The sequence below is a fragment of the Cucurbita moschata genome, unplaced genomic scaffold (genome assembly GCF_002738365.1).
Source record: "Cucurbita moschata cultivar Rifu unplaced genomic scaffold, Cmos_1.0 Cmo_Scf00004, whole genome shotgun sequence".
Taxonomy (NCBI): Eukaryota; Viridiplantae; Streptophyta; class Magnoliopsida; order Cucurbitales; family Cucurbitaceae; genus Cucurbita; species Cucurbita moschata.
The window spans coordinates 4,176,788-4,193,292 of NW_019268520.1; the positions used below are offsets into that span (position 1 = coordinate 4,176,788).

General features: G+C 38.3%; 2 protein-coding genes and 1 pseudogene across 5 annotated transcripts; 1 reads left to right on the plus strand and 2 right to left on the minus strand.

The window, feature by feature from the left end:
* Positions 1-4,814: 4,814 nt before the first annotated feature.
* Positions 4,815-6,217, minus strand: LOC111442473 (F-box protein CPR30-like). The gene has a single exon (XM_023079923.1). The coding sequence runs from the start codon at positions 6,141-6,143 to the stop codon at positions 4,989-4,991; it is 1,155 nt and encodes a 384-aa protein (XP_022935691.1). The 5' UTR covers positions 6,144-6,217; the 3' UTR covers positions 4,815-4,988.
* Positions 6,218-6,329: 112 nt separating this feature from the next.
* On the plus strand, positions 6,330-16,505 carry LOC111442471 (granule-bound starch synthase 2, chloroplastic/amyloplastic-like). 4 transcript variants are annotated; one of them, XM_023079922.1, is made up of 10 exons: positions 6,354-6,429; positions 8,484-8,534; positions 10,611-11,108; positions 11,527-12,169; positions 12,626-12,690; positions 12,865-12,942; positions 13,031-13,141; positions 13,380-13,424; positions 14,494-14,667; positions 15,311-16,505. In XM_023079922.1, the coding sequence occupies exons 3-10, from the start codon at positions 10,722-10,724 to the stop codon at positions 16,265-16,267; spliced, it is 2,460 nt and encodes an 819-aa protein (XP_022935690.1). In that variant the 5' UTR covers positions 6,354-6,429; positions 8,484-8,534; positions 10,611-10,721; the 3' UTR covers positions 16,268-16,505. The 4 variants fall into 4 exon arrangements, with proteins under 4 accessions (XP_022935688.1, XP_022935690.1, XP_022935689.1 ...); XM_023079920.1 differs by lacking the exon at positions 8,484-8,534 and having other exon boundaries at positions 6,330-6,429; XM_023079921.1 differs by lacking the exons at positions 6,354-6,429; positions 8,484-8,534 and having other exon boundaries at positions 10,531-11,108; positions 11,527-11,563; positions 11,657-12,169.
* Positions 9,058-10,487, minus strand: LOC111442475 (annotated as a pseudogene).

Genomic DNA, 16,505 nt, shown 5'->3' on the forward strand with positions numbered 1-16,505 from the left:
TAAATCACACCGACTACATCCGTTGAAGAGAAATGGCGTCTATAAGGTCTCTACCATTCACCATCGAGGCCTACACAGAGACCTCCATGATCGTTCTTAGTAACACCTATCATCAGAGGCCTCCAGAAGCTGTGATTTTACCCTGAGAGAGAGGACAGCCTTGTCCAACACCTCTAGAAGCTGTGATTTTACCCTGAGGTCTGCCATTGATAAGGATAAAGTAATTTACAGATAAGAAGAAGCTTCTAACCTATATCCTCCATTTCCATTGATGTTGTCAATGGATTGCTAGTCCACTTTTATGAATGCTTTTTCAATGGCTAAACTCCATTGTTGTTGTTATTATATTTTTAATCAGAAAGTCGAGAAAACTTCATTCAAAGGGAATACAGAAACACCCTAAAGGCTAGGGTAGAAGGCACCCCTACCCAAGAACTAAATGATGAACGCCTTCCGATCATTGATAATCATGCTAAAGTGCATTATTAAATGGATTTGTGAAAGCTTAAAGTGGATTGTCAAATGGAAATGGCTACTTTCTAATAACATTCTCACTTTTTTGTGTACAACTTAAGCTAAGCTGATCATATTTTATTTGGAAGTAATATTTTGTTTCCTCTTTTTTTAGGTTCTTTGGCATGTGCCACGTCCGGGTTATGTTAGGGAGAAGGAGATTTAGTTTTCCTTGCAAATGATTGGCATACTGGCAATGTTTGAAAGCATATTATAGAGAAAATTGTAACGACCCTAAATTTTACCCTAAATATTTCTGTGTACATAGGCAACCCTTCCCATCAAGCTCCCATAACACTTTCCAACGGCAACCGCACAAATCTTCCTGCTGTTTTCCTTTGTGATTTTGGCTAAATCACAAACTTACGTCCACTCGGGTTTGTCCAACCGTAGCCCCTATTTTTGCACTGTACAATTAGGACAATGTGTAGGACGAGGGATAAATTGTTTCACAATCTATGACTTGTGGCCTCAGAAGAGAGGAAACTCTGTAACTCACGGCGCTTCCTTTCTTGGGTTTCAGAAGATTTCGTATTTAGAAAACGATCTTAACAAACCATGTCACCTCCTTTCTTGGGTTTCAGAAGATTTCGCATTTAGAAAACGATCCTGTAGTTTGACTAAGAGTAAAACACATATGGGATTTGATCATAAAACATGACCAAGCTAGTTCCAAACCTGGCCTCCAAGTAAAAGTAAAGAGTAGAAAGCCCTTCTTAGCATCTAAGAGTTCAAAGGAGTAGTTTAAAAGGACGATGGTGTCACCTTATTAACTACAATCTTGCAAAATCTAATTGCCTTAATATCTCCATTTTCTAAGCTTTTGTATTCATGCAATACAATAATGTTAGTCCGACAGAGAACATGATGTATTGCTATCTATCTATAATTGAAATAAGTTGGTGCTATCATTAGTATTTCTCATTACTCCAACGTATTGAAGTTTTGAGACTACCTGAAATTCAACGACATAGCACAATAATGCATATGAGACTATCCGTCTTTTCAATCAAAGGGAGAGGCGATGGCGAGCACGCATTGGTGAGCGAAAGAGGAATGGAATCAGAGGGGAAGGCGAAGGTTTCACGTCCTGGGTGGCCCAACGTGGGCCTACGCCTCGCATGGCCCAATGCGAGCCAGCGACTCGTGTGGCCCAACGAGGGCGCACTACCCAGGCATCGGCCTGGCCCGGCCCAATTTAATTGGGCCAATTTGGAGTATTTCACCCGTTTTGACTTCGATTTTGGCACCGTTTTCATGGTATTCCTTGTTTTTCAACCCTGTAGAAATTATTTGAGGAGTTCAGCAAATTTTGGAACCCTCTGTCTATAGAGACGCAAATCCAAACAAAAGTGTCACGTACTACGTAATTGGCACCTTATAACCTTGAATGTAACTAAGCTCTTAATATGCAAAAAAGTATGATGTAAGAAGCATGTCTAAAAATTTGAGCATAGAATAACTTGAGATGACACATGTTGAATGTGATTACGTATGTCTACTGAAACGCGTATGTATTGTCTTCTGAAATTAAATTGATGACTAGGTATCCAATTCCTTCCTACAAAGAATGTACCCCAACGACCCTGTATGCATTGTCTTATGAAATTAAATTCATGACTCGGTATCCAATTCCTTCATACAAAGAATGTACCACAACAACCCTGCAAATAAGAGTATTTTTTAATGTGACCCATATGAAAATGGTACGAAAGAAGACCAAAGGAGAGGGATGTTTGTCTTATGAAATTATATTCATGACTAGGTATCCAATTCCTTCATACAAAGAATGTACCACAACAACCCTGCAAATAAGAGTATTTTTTAATGTGACCCATATGAAAATTGTACGAATGAAGACCGAAGAAGAGGGATGTTAATTCCCGAATTGAATATTCTTCCAGTTGCAAGTATTTCCATCCTTAGTAGGTATGTTTCATGTTATTTTCATCTCCAAATTGTAGATTCTTTCGATGGGAAGCAATTCCATCTTTAGCAGCTATGTTTCGTGTTATTTTCATCTAGCTTGTATAAGTGAAACACTTAGCTCACAATAAATAGGGGTTCATAGGTTCATAGTAACACCATAAGCTCCCACAACACTGTCATAATCACAACTCCAAACCCATGTCTTTTTGTTGTTTGCATTTGTCATTTTGCTTCCTATGGCTGAATCGCAACCTTTTGATCATTTTTGGTTTGTCCAGTAGTGGCCGTATAATTTGTGTGCTTTACTACGAGGACAATGTGTAGGACGAGGGATAAATTCCTTCACAATCCATGGCTTGTAGCCTCAGGAGGGAAGAAACTCGGTAACTAACTGCCACGACACCTCTTTTGTTCATACAAAAAGTAAAACTTAAACATTCATTTATTTTTGTTCAGTTTACGATGTGCAAATTATAACTAGTTCATTATGTTTGAGTTTCAGCTTTTGCATTTAGAAAATGATCTTAACATAGTTTGGCCAGACCTGATCTAGGGAAAGAACCCACAGTTTTGGGGTCACGAGTGGAACAAACATGGGGTTTGCTCATGAGCAGGTATTGCCTACTTCCAAACATCCATAAATTTGAGGCACAGTATTGACCTTCTTGACGCCGAAGGAAGGAATAGTTCCAAACAAGGCCTCCAAGTCAAAGCAAAGGGTGGAAAGTGTCATCATAGAGCATTTCAGGAAGAATTCTGTTCTTCGTTGTCAAAACACATCGAACGGTCAAGTCGTATTGACGGAGATTGTTACGTGCATTGACAAGGATGGCGTCACCCTTATCGACTGCGTTCTTACCGATTCCAATTGCATTAACAACTTTAATTTCTGAGTTCTTCAAATTTATGCCATGCAATATGGAAATAATTATAATTAAAATAAATGGGTGTTTTCGTTCCCTTTCTCATTTATAACATATTATAACATATTACTTTGAGAAGAATGTGTTTCTGCTTTAGAGGAAGAGAATTGGAGAAATATTGTTTAAGGTTGTGAAAGCTTGTTTAAATCAGTACATCTACGGGACAATTTGGGCCAACAAAATTTAAATTAGGGTTGAGTTGGGTTCATTTTTTTAAACCTGAAATGGTTCGATTTGGTTTCGAGTTAACGGGATAAGAACTTTGGGTTGACCCGAACCGAAAAAAAATTATAGAATACATTATGAATTTTAGCGTATTTATGGGTCCGCCAAAGTGGTACTACTTATGCACCGTTCGACTGCAGTTGAATTTTAGTTTCTTTTATATTATTTTATTACATTAGAAATATCTTAATATTTCATAAGTATATTATTTTTCAACACATTAATAAATTAACCGAGAATAAATTTGAAGTAATTAGTTTTAATAAATTTGAAAATTTTGTTCTAAATTTTAATATGTTTATTATTCATTATTATATATATATTTTTTAATAATTTAAGACCTTCCCACTTAATCAATAAAGTAAATTGTAAATTAAAATAATAATAATAATAATTTGTTAGGTATAATTTTTTTTTTTAACTAATCATTTTTAATGGATTCTAGTTACTTCATTCTTATATTTTCATTCCATCAAGATTTTCAAATCTATTAGAAATTAATTTGAAAATCTATTGAAATTAATTATTTATTCATCTCAAGAATTATGTAAACATCCTACCCAACAAAATCAAAATCAAAATATACTTGTGAAACTTTTCCTAAATATTTAAAATTATTTATTTCTCACCAAGCCAATAAAGAAAACCTATGAAAAAATAGTAGAGAAAAAAATAAACAAAATCAATAAACATATCTAAACCATATTCTCAAATAAAAAAAATGATTGCTTAACTAATTATTAGAGATGTATTTAAAAATAGTATAACCATGTATTTAAAAATAGTATAAAGCGTATGAATAATTATTTATTATAATGGGTTTAGGAATAGTACGAAATATTAAGAAATTGTTTTTTAAAAAATTAAAAATAATATATAATAAAATATTATCCAACAAATTTTAAAAAAACCATAAAAAGAAACAATGAGAAATGAAGTAACATCAGGGCCCACGTGAATAAGCTGTGATGTATTTTATAAATTTTTGTTCAATTTGGTCTGGTCAACTCGAAGTTTTTGTCATATTAACCCGAAATTGAACTGGACCAATTCGGGTTTAGAAAAATAAACTCAACCCAACTCAACTCTTACAATTGGGGTTGGGTTGGTTCGGGTTGTTGGATTGAATATACACCTTTATTTGAGACTACTCGAAAATCAATAACATAGTACAAAAATGTAGATGAGACTACCCGTCCAATCAGTCAATAAAAAAAAATGGTATATTGCTTATTTTAAAAGCCATAACGGTGTAACTTGTTATTATCATAATCACCATTAGTTTTAAAATCACGCTCACATAGGGATGTAGGAGTGTACAAGAAATAGATGATTTTGTGTAAAAGCTAAAGCATGAATTCAAAAGTACATGTCTGGTGTAAAAACTAAAACTTAGATTCAAATTTCATATTTCAGGTTATTTCCTCCTTTCACAGACACCAAACCCTCGACAAAAACAGTAGCTTGAGTAGCTTGAAACTCTTCTGGGTTCCCTTTCATGGGAAGCTCTCTCAACTGTTTGGTTCGAGTATTGTACAAAACCACCTGCCCTTCAATTGATTCCATTAAGAGTTCATTAGAACCCACAAACACCAACGGTTTCCCAATTCCAAAAAGAGGCCCAATTGTGAGCAGCTTTGACCATGAAACCCCACCAAATTCATCCTTCTCCATCTCCCAAATCTCGAACTCTTTTTCACCCTCTTCCGATGGATAATGAAATAGAACAATCGATCCATTCAAAACCCCCATACTTCTATACATACGGTCCCCCCGCTTGAAACTCTCTGGCATCGAAATTCGCCCGAAAACCTCCTCACTCATGTCAAATGACTGTATAATTTCTTCTCCTTCACCTGTCTTTGCCCACCAATAATATGTTCCTTCATGATACATCTCAAAGGAAGGCATCCAAAATACAGATCCACAAATAGGAGTCTCAATTTCTCTCCATCTATCTTTACTCAAATCATAAATTTCCACTCTCGAAGGGTAAAAATGGCACACTCCTTCCATAAAATCCACAACCCTAACCACCTTGAAATCCTTAGATTTCGAATCGTACCCAAATCCGACAGCATTCGTGGACGAATCGTACCCGTCGGGCTCAGTGGGGGGTTCGGTGAGGAGGAGAATCGACCGCGGTAGTTTCTGAAACTCTCTGGTGGCTGGATTGCAGAGGAAAATGTCCGTACCAAGATCGGTGAGGCAGAGTAAACCGTGAGAATGGCCACAGATTTGGGAATATCGAAGATCCTCATCGGATGGCAAATCGACATCGTAAACCGGCACAGATCCATCGAAGGGAAGGGGGAAGTTGAGGAAGGAGAAGATATTTTCCTGCTTGCCAGAGTTCTTGGTAACAAGACGCTTGACAAGAATGTGTTTCTGCTGATGAGGAGAATTGGAGAAATATATGGTCGCGAATTTAGGGTCGTTGATTAGAGCATACCAGGATTTTCGAACGGTCTTGAATCGAAGCAGAGACTCCGGCGGAAGCCTGGAGAGAATCTCGATCATCACTTCTTCAGGCAGATGTCCCAGAGCAGCCATGGGAGAGAGGTTGTGAAAGGTTGTTCAAGATTTGTGAAGGGAATAAAGACGGAAAATCAAACGGATGACTTCGTCGTTAAGGGAGGGGAAATATTGGGCGAGGACAAGACTACATGATTTACACGTGTGTAATTGGTGTTCATGATTGACGCGTTATTAAGGGAAGGGAATTTTTTGGTACAAATTTGTTTGTTAATTTCAGGCTCACAGATTGACAGCCCATTACCCATCTCTGATTCCATCAATTCAATTGCGAGAGCGACTCACAGCATTTCATTGCCCTCTCAATTATAATATCTTTCTGCCCCTTCAATTATAATATCCAAATTAATCCAAATTTAATAAGAGACATGGAGTTCATATTTCAGCAACTTTCGTTAAAGAAAAGCAAATAGTGATACTGTGGGTTGAGTTCATTCTTCTGAACTCGAACTGGTTCGGTTTGGTTTCGGGTTAATGAGTCAACGACTTTGGGTTTACCTTAACCGATTTTTTTTATTTATAAAATACATTAAGTATTTTAGCTTATTTATGAGTAGTGATACTTTGTCCTTACTCTAAGGACTTATGCACAGGTTCGACCACTACTTAATGTAAATCAAAGTTATTGTCCCATTAACCCGAAGTCGAATCGAACCAATTCGGGTTCAGAAAAATAAACCCAACTCGAAATGCTAATCCAACCCATCCCTTATAACTGGGGTTGAGTTGGTCCGGACTGTGAGTTGCATGTCCACCCCTATTTGAGACAACCTGAATTAAGTATAATAATACATCTGAGACTATCCATTTTAATAGGAAAGAAAAGATTGATTTAACCCGATATTGCTTAAAGTCATACTGATCTAGATCTTGTTATTATCATCGATCATTAGTTTAGTTCCAAAATCACACTGAGGTTTTGTGTAAGGAAGCAGATGATTTTGTATAAAATCTAAAGTAAGGATTCAAAAGTACATAGACTCTGTGCACAAACTAAAACTTAGATTCAAATTTCATATTTCAAGTTATTTCCTCCTTTCACCGATATCATACTCTCCACAAAAGTAGTAGCTTGAGTAGCTTGAAACACTTCTGGGTGCCCCTTTTATGGGAAGCTCTCGAATATTGTACAAAACCACATGCCCTTCCATTGCTTCCATTAAGAGTAAATTAGAACCCACAAACGCTAATGGCTTATCAATTCCAAAAAGAGGCCCAATTGTAATCAGCTTTGACCATGAAACCCACCAAATCATCCTTCTCCATCTCCCAAATGTCAAACTCTTTCACATCCCCTTTCCATGGGTAATGAAATATAACAATCGAACCCTTGTCTCTCCCCCTTCAAACTCTCTGGCATCGGAATTAGCCCGAAAACCTCCTCACTCATGTCAAATGACAGTATAATTTCTTCCCCTTCCCCTTCATCTTCATCTGTAGCCGCCCACCAATAAAATGTTCCTTCCTGATATCTATCAAAGGAAGGCGTCCACTTTGCACGACCACAAACAGGAGTATGAATTTCTCTCCATCTATCTTTGCTCAAATCATAAATTTCAATCCTAGTAGAGTGAAAAATGAGAGGTGGTTGTATAAAATCCACCACCCTAACCACCTTGAAATCCATAGATTTCGAATCGTACCCAAATCCGATGGCGTTGGTGGAGGAATCGATCCCTTCAAAGACATCCGGGGGTTCGGTGAGGAGGAGAATCGATGGCGGTAGTTTTCGAAACTCTCTGGTGGCTGGATTGCATAGGAAAATGTCCCTACGAAGATTGGTGAGGCAGACTAAACCGTGAGAATGGCCACGGATTTCGGAATATCGAAAAGACTCATCGGATGGCAAATCGACATCGCACAGATCCATTGAAGGGAAGGGGGAATTTGAGGAAGGAGAAGATATAATCCATCTTGCCAGAGTTCTTGGTAACAAGATGCTTGACAAGAATGTGTTTCTGCTGATGATGAGAATTGGAGAAATGTATGGTCGCGAATTTAGGGTCGTTGATTAGAGCATACCAGGATTTTCGAACGGTCTTGAATCGAAGCAGAGACTCCGGCGGAAGCCTGGAGAGAATCTCGATCATCACTTCTTCAGGCAGATGTCCCAGAGCAGCCATGGGAGAGAGGTTGTGAAAGGTTGTTCAAGATTTGTGAAGGGAATAAAGACGGAAAATCAAACGGATGACTTCGTCGTTAAGGGAGGGGAAATATTGGGCGAGGACAAGACTACATGATTTACACGTGTGTAATTGGTGTTCATGATTGACGCGTTATTAAGGGAAGGGAATTTTTTGGTACAAATTTGTTTGTTAATTTCAGGCTCACAGATTGACAGCCCATTACCCATCTCTGATTCCATCAATTCAATTGCGAGAGCGACTCACAGCATTTCATTGCCCTCTCAATTATAATATCTTTCTGCCCCTTCAATTATAATATCCAAATTAATCCAAATTTAATAAGAGACATGGAGTTCATATTTCAGCAACTTTCGTTAAAGAAAAGCAAATAGTGATACTGTGGGTTGAGTTCATTCTTCTGAACTCGAACTGGTTCGGTTTGGTTTCGGGTTAATGAGTCAACGACTTTGGGTTTACCTTAACCGATTTTTTTTATTTATAAAATACATTAAGTATTTTAGCTTATTTATGAGTAGTGATACTTTGTCCTTACTCTAAGGACTTATGCACAGGTTCGACCACTACTTAATGTAAATCAAAGTTATTGTCCCATTAACCCGAAGTCGAATCGAACCAATTCGGGTTCAGAAAAATAAACCCAACTCGAAATGCTAATCCAACCCATCCCTTATAACTGGGGTTGAGTTGGTCCGGACTGTGAGTTGCATGTCCACCCCTATTTGAGACAACCTGAATTAAGTATAATAATACATCTGAGACTATCCATTTTAATAGGAAAGAAAAGATTGATTTAACCCGATATTGCTTAAAGTCATACTGATCTAGATCTTGTTATTATCATCGATCATTAGTTTAGTTCCAAAATCACACTGAGGTTTTGTGTAAGGAAGCAGATGATTTTGTATAAAATCTAAAGTAAGGATTCAAAAGTACATAGACTCTGTGCACAAACTAAAACTTAGATTCAAATTTCATATTTCAAGTTATTTCCTCCTTTCACCGATATCATACTCTCCACAAAAGTAGTAGCTTGAGTAGCTTGAAACACTTCTGGGTGCCCCTTTTATGGGAAGCTCTCGAATATTGTACAAAACCACATGCCCTTCCATTGCTTCCATTAAGAGTAAATTAGAACCCACAAACGCTAATGGCTTATCAATTCCAAAAAGAGGCCCAATTGTAATCAGCTTTGACCATGAAACCCACCAAATCATCCTTCTCCATCTCCCAAATGTCAAACTCTTTCACATCCCCTTTCCATGGGTAATGAAATATAACAATCGAACCCTTGTCTCTCCCCCTTCAAACTCTCTGGCATCGGAATTAGCCCGAAAACCTCCTCACTCATGTCAAATGACAGTATAATTTCTTCCCCTTCCCCTTCATCTTCATCTGTAGCCGCCCACCAATAAAATGTTCCTTCCTGATATCTATCAAAGGAAGGCGTCCACTTTGCACGACCACAAACAGGAGTATGAATTTCTCTCCATCTATCTTTGCTCAAATCATAAATTTCAATCCTAGTAGAGTGAAAAATGAGAGGTGGTTGTATAAAATCCACCACCCTAACCACCTTGAAATCCATAGATTTCGAATCGTACCCAAATCCGATGGCGTTGGTGGAGGAATCGATCCCTTCAAAGACATCCGGGGGTTCGGTGAGGAGGAGAATCGATGGCGGTAGTTTTCGAAACTCTCTGGTGGCTGGATTGCATAGGAAAATGTCCCTACGAAGATTGGTGAGGCAGACTAAACCGTGAGAATGGCCACGGATTTCGGAATATCGAAAAGACTCATCGGATGGCAAATCGACATCGCACAGATCCATTGAAGGGAAGGGGGAATTTGAGGAAGGAGAAGATATAATCCATCTTGCCAGAGTTCTTGGTAACAAGATGCTTGACAAGAATGTGTTTCTGCTGATGATGAGAATTGGAGAAATGTATGGTCGCGAATTTAGGGTCGTTGATTAGAGCATACCAGGATTTTCGAACGGTCTTGAATCGAAGCAGAGACTCCGGCGGAAGCCTGGAGAGAATCTCGATCATCACTTCTTCAGGCAGATGTCCCAGAGCCGCCATTGGAGAGAGCTTGTGAAACTTCGTTCAAGATCTCTGAAGGTAATAAAGACGGAAAATCAAACGGATGACTTCGTCGTTAAGGAAGGGGAAAAATTGGATGCGGCCAAGACTAGAGCACTCGCGGTTTCATGATTTACACGTGTCCAATTGCCGTTCGAGAGTTACACATTGTTAAGGTTAAGGGAGGGGAATTTTTTTTGTCCAAATTTGTGAGTTAATTTCAGGCTCACAGATTGACAGCCCATTACCCATCTCTGATTCCATCGATTCAATTGCGAGCGCGACCCACAGCATCAATTCAATTGCATCTTTCTGCTCCTTCAATTGCCCTCTCTTCATTCCTTTTTTATCTTCTCTATTTCTGTTACATGCGAGCCTCATCTGGGTCTCCTTCAATTTCCGGTCCCTCACTTGGGTTTCTTCTGCCGTTGAGAAGAGAAATGGTGTTTATAGGGTCTCTACCATTCACCATCGAGGCCTACACAGAGACCTCCATGATCGTTCTTAGTAACACCTATCATCGGACTGTCTGTTCTTCACTTAAGCAGCAGAATCAGAGGTCTGCCGAAGGCGTGGGGTTTTTAGTGGACAAAATGGTTGGGAGGAACGGGAAATGGCCTACGCCTCTGCGAGCAAGAGCAGCCACTTCGGATCTTAACAGTGGTCAGAGGAGTGACGATCCGGACCAAGTAATTCAAGCAACCATTGAAAAGAGCAAGAAGGTTCTTGCAATGCAGCAACAGCTACTTGAGCAGGTATATATGTTTTTTTAGTTTTATTTGCTTTGCTTTGATGCTTTTTTCTTTCCGATATTATAATTTTGTGGACTCGGTTCTTAGCTTTGCTATCAGTTAAACTGAAAGTTCATGTGAGTGGAGTTGGCGGATGGAGATCAGCTACCTAGTTAGGAAACCCCCAAATTTTGTGATACTATTAGAGATCAGCTGTAGGTATAACGGATTGGAGGCCGAACAATATGTTGCAATATTGCTGTGATGTCAGTCCTGTTCTTTTAGGAGTACTCTTAGACTTCGAAATGGGATAGTTTGCGGAGAAAATAAAAAGTAAAAAAAGATCTTGTTATATACATTCTCGGATTCTTGTTTTTCCTGAATTTCCAGTTGTAGGAGCTCAAATTTGGGCATTCAAATATAACTTTCCTGTGTTCTGTAGATTGCAGAGAGAAAGAAATTGGTTTTATCCATAAAAGGTACTTCCCTCGACTCCAAGGAAGAACAAAATTCAAATGAACAAATGGATGGCTCATTCCCTATTCCTGATTTTCCTTCGCGCAATGATGAAGGTACTGTTGATAGTTTGAACGGAAGCAGTCTACCTGTCAGCAATGACAATTTAGATGTAAGAAAGCAACTGGATGCTGTACCGACTTTTTCCAGTAGGCCGTCTGATAAAAATGATGAGAAGCAAGTTGTAGATCTTAAAAAGATAATATCCAGTGCAGGTCCCAAAGATCAGCTGAAAAGTAGTTCAAAGATCAAATATTCTGATGTTCTTCCCGATCGAAAAGACCAGCTGAAAGGAAGTTCAAAAAAAGTTCTTCCAGATTCCAAACATCAGCTGAAAGGCAGCTCAAAGAAAAAATCTTCCGATTTTGTTCCAGCCTTTCTTGCCAGTAAATCTTCATATTCCGCTGTAAAAGAAGAAAAGAATGGACAACCAAGTGAACCAACTTTGAAGGTTGATAGTGATGCTGCTGAAAGTGAAAGTGTGGATGTTAAGCCTTCTCCTTTGGCTGGGGTTAATGTTATGAATGTCATAATAGTTGCTGCAGAGTGTGCTCCTTGGTCAAAAACTGGTATTTTTCTTTTAAGTGGATGATTGTAGCCTGTGAAATCCTTTTAGGTCCATTTTCCTTTCTCTTTCGTGAAAATATTTTAGGATCTTACGAAATTCATTATCTCCATATTTTTTTGGGGAAATTAAGAAGCTATCCTCAATAATTTCGAGTTCAATGTTCTGTTTTGCCCGTTGTACTTCACTAATCGTTCCAGCGATATAAATAATTCTCTAGTTTAATTTGTATAAAACATGATCCTTCTCCATTAGTTGCACGTGCACCAAATACCTCTTAGCCTTTTTTTTTTTTATCTGTCAACTTCAGCTTTGCTTTCAGTTATTCTGAGTTTGATTATTGGTATTGAAGTTTTTAAGATGTCAGTAAACAAAACAAAAATGCCTGCCTCTCTGCATATACTTCTGTTCACATCATTATTTATCGATTACGTACTGAGTTTTTGAAGATTTCTTTCAGGTGGGCTTGGAGACGTTGCTGGCTCCTTACCAAAGGCTTTGGCTCGTCGCGGACATAGGGTTATGGTAGTACTTTTCACTTAGCTAGTTCTTTTTTGCTTAAAAACAACATATAGAAAAGATACATTTGACAATCTTGCTTACTATAAACACCAATGTTAGTTGTAATTGTTTCTAAATAAGTAAATTTATGTTCGTCTCAGCATTGGTCCCCATTTTTATTTCATTTCTACTTTATAGGTTATAGTACCTCGATATGCAAATTATGCTGGCCTCCAAGATACAGGCGTTCGGAAAAGATATAAAGTGGATGGACAGGTGCAACAACTTTTACTTTGAGCTATTACATTTTGTAAACAATTTTTCTTGTATGTTATCACCGATATGTGAATTTTGTGACTGGTAGGACCTTGAAGTTGCGTTCTTCCAAACATATGTAGATGGAGTTGACTTTGTCTTCATTGATAACAACATGTTTCACCACAGAGAACAGAATATATATGGGGGAGACCATCAGGTAAAATGATGACACCTGCTATTTTACCTTAAAAAGTTATGCTAAGGGATGGACTTAGTTTATGAAATAGTGAGAATAAAACTCAGATTATTATTATAATCGATATAGCAATAATATTAATTTCTCTGATATCAATTACAATATAATCGTATTGCCCTCCAAGTTATTATCCAAGCAATTAATTCATTATCATTTCCAACTGCTCACGTCTTACATTTACTAATGTTCATTGGTTCAGGATATATTAAAGCGTATGACATTCTTTTGCAAGGCAGCGGTTGAGGTAAAACTGGCTAAAGTGCATAGATATTTATATTTTTTTGAAAGTGAAACAAATTTCATTAATGCAATGGAATATACAAAAGAGAGGGATATCCAAGGTTAACGAAGGTTACAAAATTCCCTCCAATTAGAACAAATATCGGTAGGAAAATAATGACAAAATGATGTATCTTACATTAAATGCCTGTGGTACAAAAATGAGATCTTAAGTAGAACTTCTAACCAGATTCACCCACAAAACTCTTGTCATCTTTCTGAAAGGGTGATTCAGCCGCAGGCAATGGATGGAGGTTGCTTGAGATATTTCAATGAAAGTGCTACTCCTACCAAATGTCTCATAAAAGAGCAATGGACCTACAGATGGTCCTGGGATTCATTATCCCATTTACAAGGAGGGATTAGGGATTAGCTATGAAAATAAACCAACCTCTAACTTATTATAGCTGGGATTCATTATACCATTACTAGTATTCTTAGAAATATTCTCACTTTTTCCTATTACTACTCTAACAGAAACCTTTCGTGAGCTTGAATCCAAACCATTCTGAAGGACAACTTAATGAATTCATCACTGAAGTGAATATAAGGGTAGAGAGAGGACAGCTTTGTCCAACATCTCTGGAAGCTGTGATTTTACCCTGAGGTCTGCCATTATAACGATAAAGTAATTTACAGATAAGAAACAGTCTCTAACCTATATCCTCCATTTCCATTGATGTTGTCAATGGATTGCTAGTCCACTTCTACGAATGCTTTTTCAATGGATAAACTGCATTATTGTTATTATATTTTAAGTTAGAAAGTCAAGAAAACTTCATTGAAAGGGAATACAAAAACAGCCCAAGGGCCAGGGGTCTGCACCCCTACCCAGGAACTAAAGGATGAACGCCTTACGATCATTGATAACCATCAAGAGGCTGATAGACTAATGATCACCATCAAGAGGCTGAAAGGCTAAAGTGGATTATCAAATGGAAATTGCTATTTTCTAATAACATTCTCACTTTTTGTGGTACAACTAAAGCTGATCATATTTATTTGGAAGTAATATTTTGCCTCTTTTTTTTCAGGTTCCTTGGCATGTTCCATGTGGGGGTGTATGTTACGGAGATGGAAATTTAGTTTTCGTTGCAAATGATTGGCATACTGCAATGTTACCTGTATATTTGAAAGCATATTATAGAGACAATGGTCTCATGATATTCACAAGATCTATTCTCGTAATTCACAACATAGCTCACCAGGTTAGTGAAATTTATTTGATTCAGTCTATTATTTTTTTCATTGTAAAATGAATTTCAAAACTTTTCCCATCAAAATTTGTGGCTCGGTAATGGAAATATAAGCAAATGCTCCACTCTCTTCCCCCACCTTTCCTCCTCTTTGCCCCCTGCCTCTGTTATTCTTATTCCGACCGTTCTTGTCTCTCTATTTCGAACCAATACTCATCCCAAATGTCTCTAAAAGGGAGTCCCAAATCAAGAGAGTGGACTTGCATCTCCAAAGGATGTAACCCAAATCCTCCAATTCCTTCATACAAAGAATTAACGACCCTGCAAAAAAGAGTACTTCTGAATGTGACCCATATGAAAATTGTATCCTTCGACAATGAAGAGAATTGAGAGATTCTAGACATATGGTGGTGGTTGAGACTTAGGAGACCAAAAACAAATATCACTACTACCTGGCCGAAGATGGATGGAAGATAGATGTTTTTGCTAGACACTTAAATTTGTATAATTTTGTTGATGGAAGCATGATTTTCCGTTGATAAACTTTATCACCCGCAAAGATTTCCTCGCATCAATTGCACATTAGTCCTCTCTCTCCAAAGATGGGGAAAAAAGAACTGATGTGTGTATTTCACCACATTTACTGGTTCTGCAGGGTCGGGGGCCAGTCGATGATTTTTATCGTGTGGATCTTCCAGAACATTATATGGATCTCTTCAAGATGTATGACCCTGTCGGTGGTGAGCACTTCAATATCTTTGCAGCCGGTTTGAAGGCAGCTGATCGTGTGGTCACAGTCAGTCATGGATACGCTTGGGAGCTTAAAACTATTGAAGGAGGTTGGGGTTTACATGGAATAATCAATGAGATTGACTGGAAAATGACGGGCATTGTGAATGGGATTGATTCAAAAGAGTGGAGTCCACAGTATGATATTCACCTCACATCAGATGGTTACACAAACTACTCAATAGAAACACTTCAGACAGGGAAGCCCCAATGTAAAGCAGCTCTGCAGAAGGAGCTCGGGTTGCCTGTTCGTGAGGATGTACCTCTGATCGGTTTTATCGGGAGATTGGATCACCAGAAAGGAGTTGATATAATAGCTGAGGCCATTCCATGGATGGTGGGTCAGGATGTCCAACTAGTTTTGTTGGGCACTGGCAGGCAAGATTTAGAACAAATGCTCAGAGACTTCGAAAACCAACACCGCGACAAAGTTCGAGGATGGGTAGGTTTCTCTGTCAAGATGGCGCACAGAATAACTGCTGGCATAGACATCTTACTCATGCCATCAAGATTTGAACCTTGTGGACTGAACCAACTCTACGCAATGAACTATGGCACAATACCAGTTGTTCACAGTGTTGGGGGTCTAAGAGATACCGTCATACCTTTCGATCCATTCAACGAGTCTGGCTTCGGGTGGACGTTTGATAGTGCGGAGGCTAATAAGCTAATACACGCATTGGGGAACTGCTTACTCACTTATCGACAATACAAGAAGAGTTGGGAAGGACTCCAGCGAAGAGGGATGACCCAGGATCTAAGTTGGGACCATGCAGCTGAAAGGTATGAAGAAGTTCTTGTGGCTGCAAAATACCAATGGTGAAGATGATGAGTCTTTGGTGATGTGTTAATATTCTCAACTCTCTCTGCAGTCTTCGTCTTAGTAGGCCTATGTGTTTGGGATTTGACAGTCTCATGAGTAAATTTTGGTTCCTGATTTGATTGTCTGAAATGAGAATCACTGCTTCCATTTCAACCCAATCCAATTCTGCTACAATAAGATTCTATTACTTGTAGCTAAAGTACATAAATTTAATGCTATTCAAAGTTTTTGTGCCCAG

Bases quoted from the DNA above. Each gene is read 5' to 3' on its own strand.
- LOC111442471 (XM_023079920.1), top strand. From the start codon at position 10,722: ATGCGAGCCTCATCTGGGTCTCCTTCAATTTCCGGTCCCTCACTTGGG. The intron at 12,943-13,030 runs GTGCAACAACTT...TGTGACTGGTAG, and splicing joins GATATAAAGTGGATGGACAG to GACCTTGAAGTTGCGTTCTT. The intron at 13,425-14,493 runs GTAAAACTGGCT...CTTTTTTTTCAG, and splicing joins TTTGCAAGGCAGCGGTTGAG to GTTCCTTGGCATGTTCCATG.
- LOC111442473 (XM_023079923.1), bottom strand. From the start codon at position 6,143: ATGGCTGCTCTGGGACATCTGCCTGAAGAAGTGATGATCGAGATTCTC.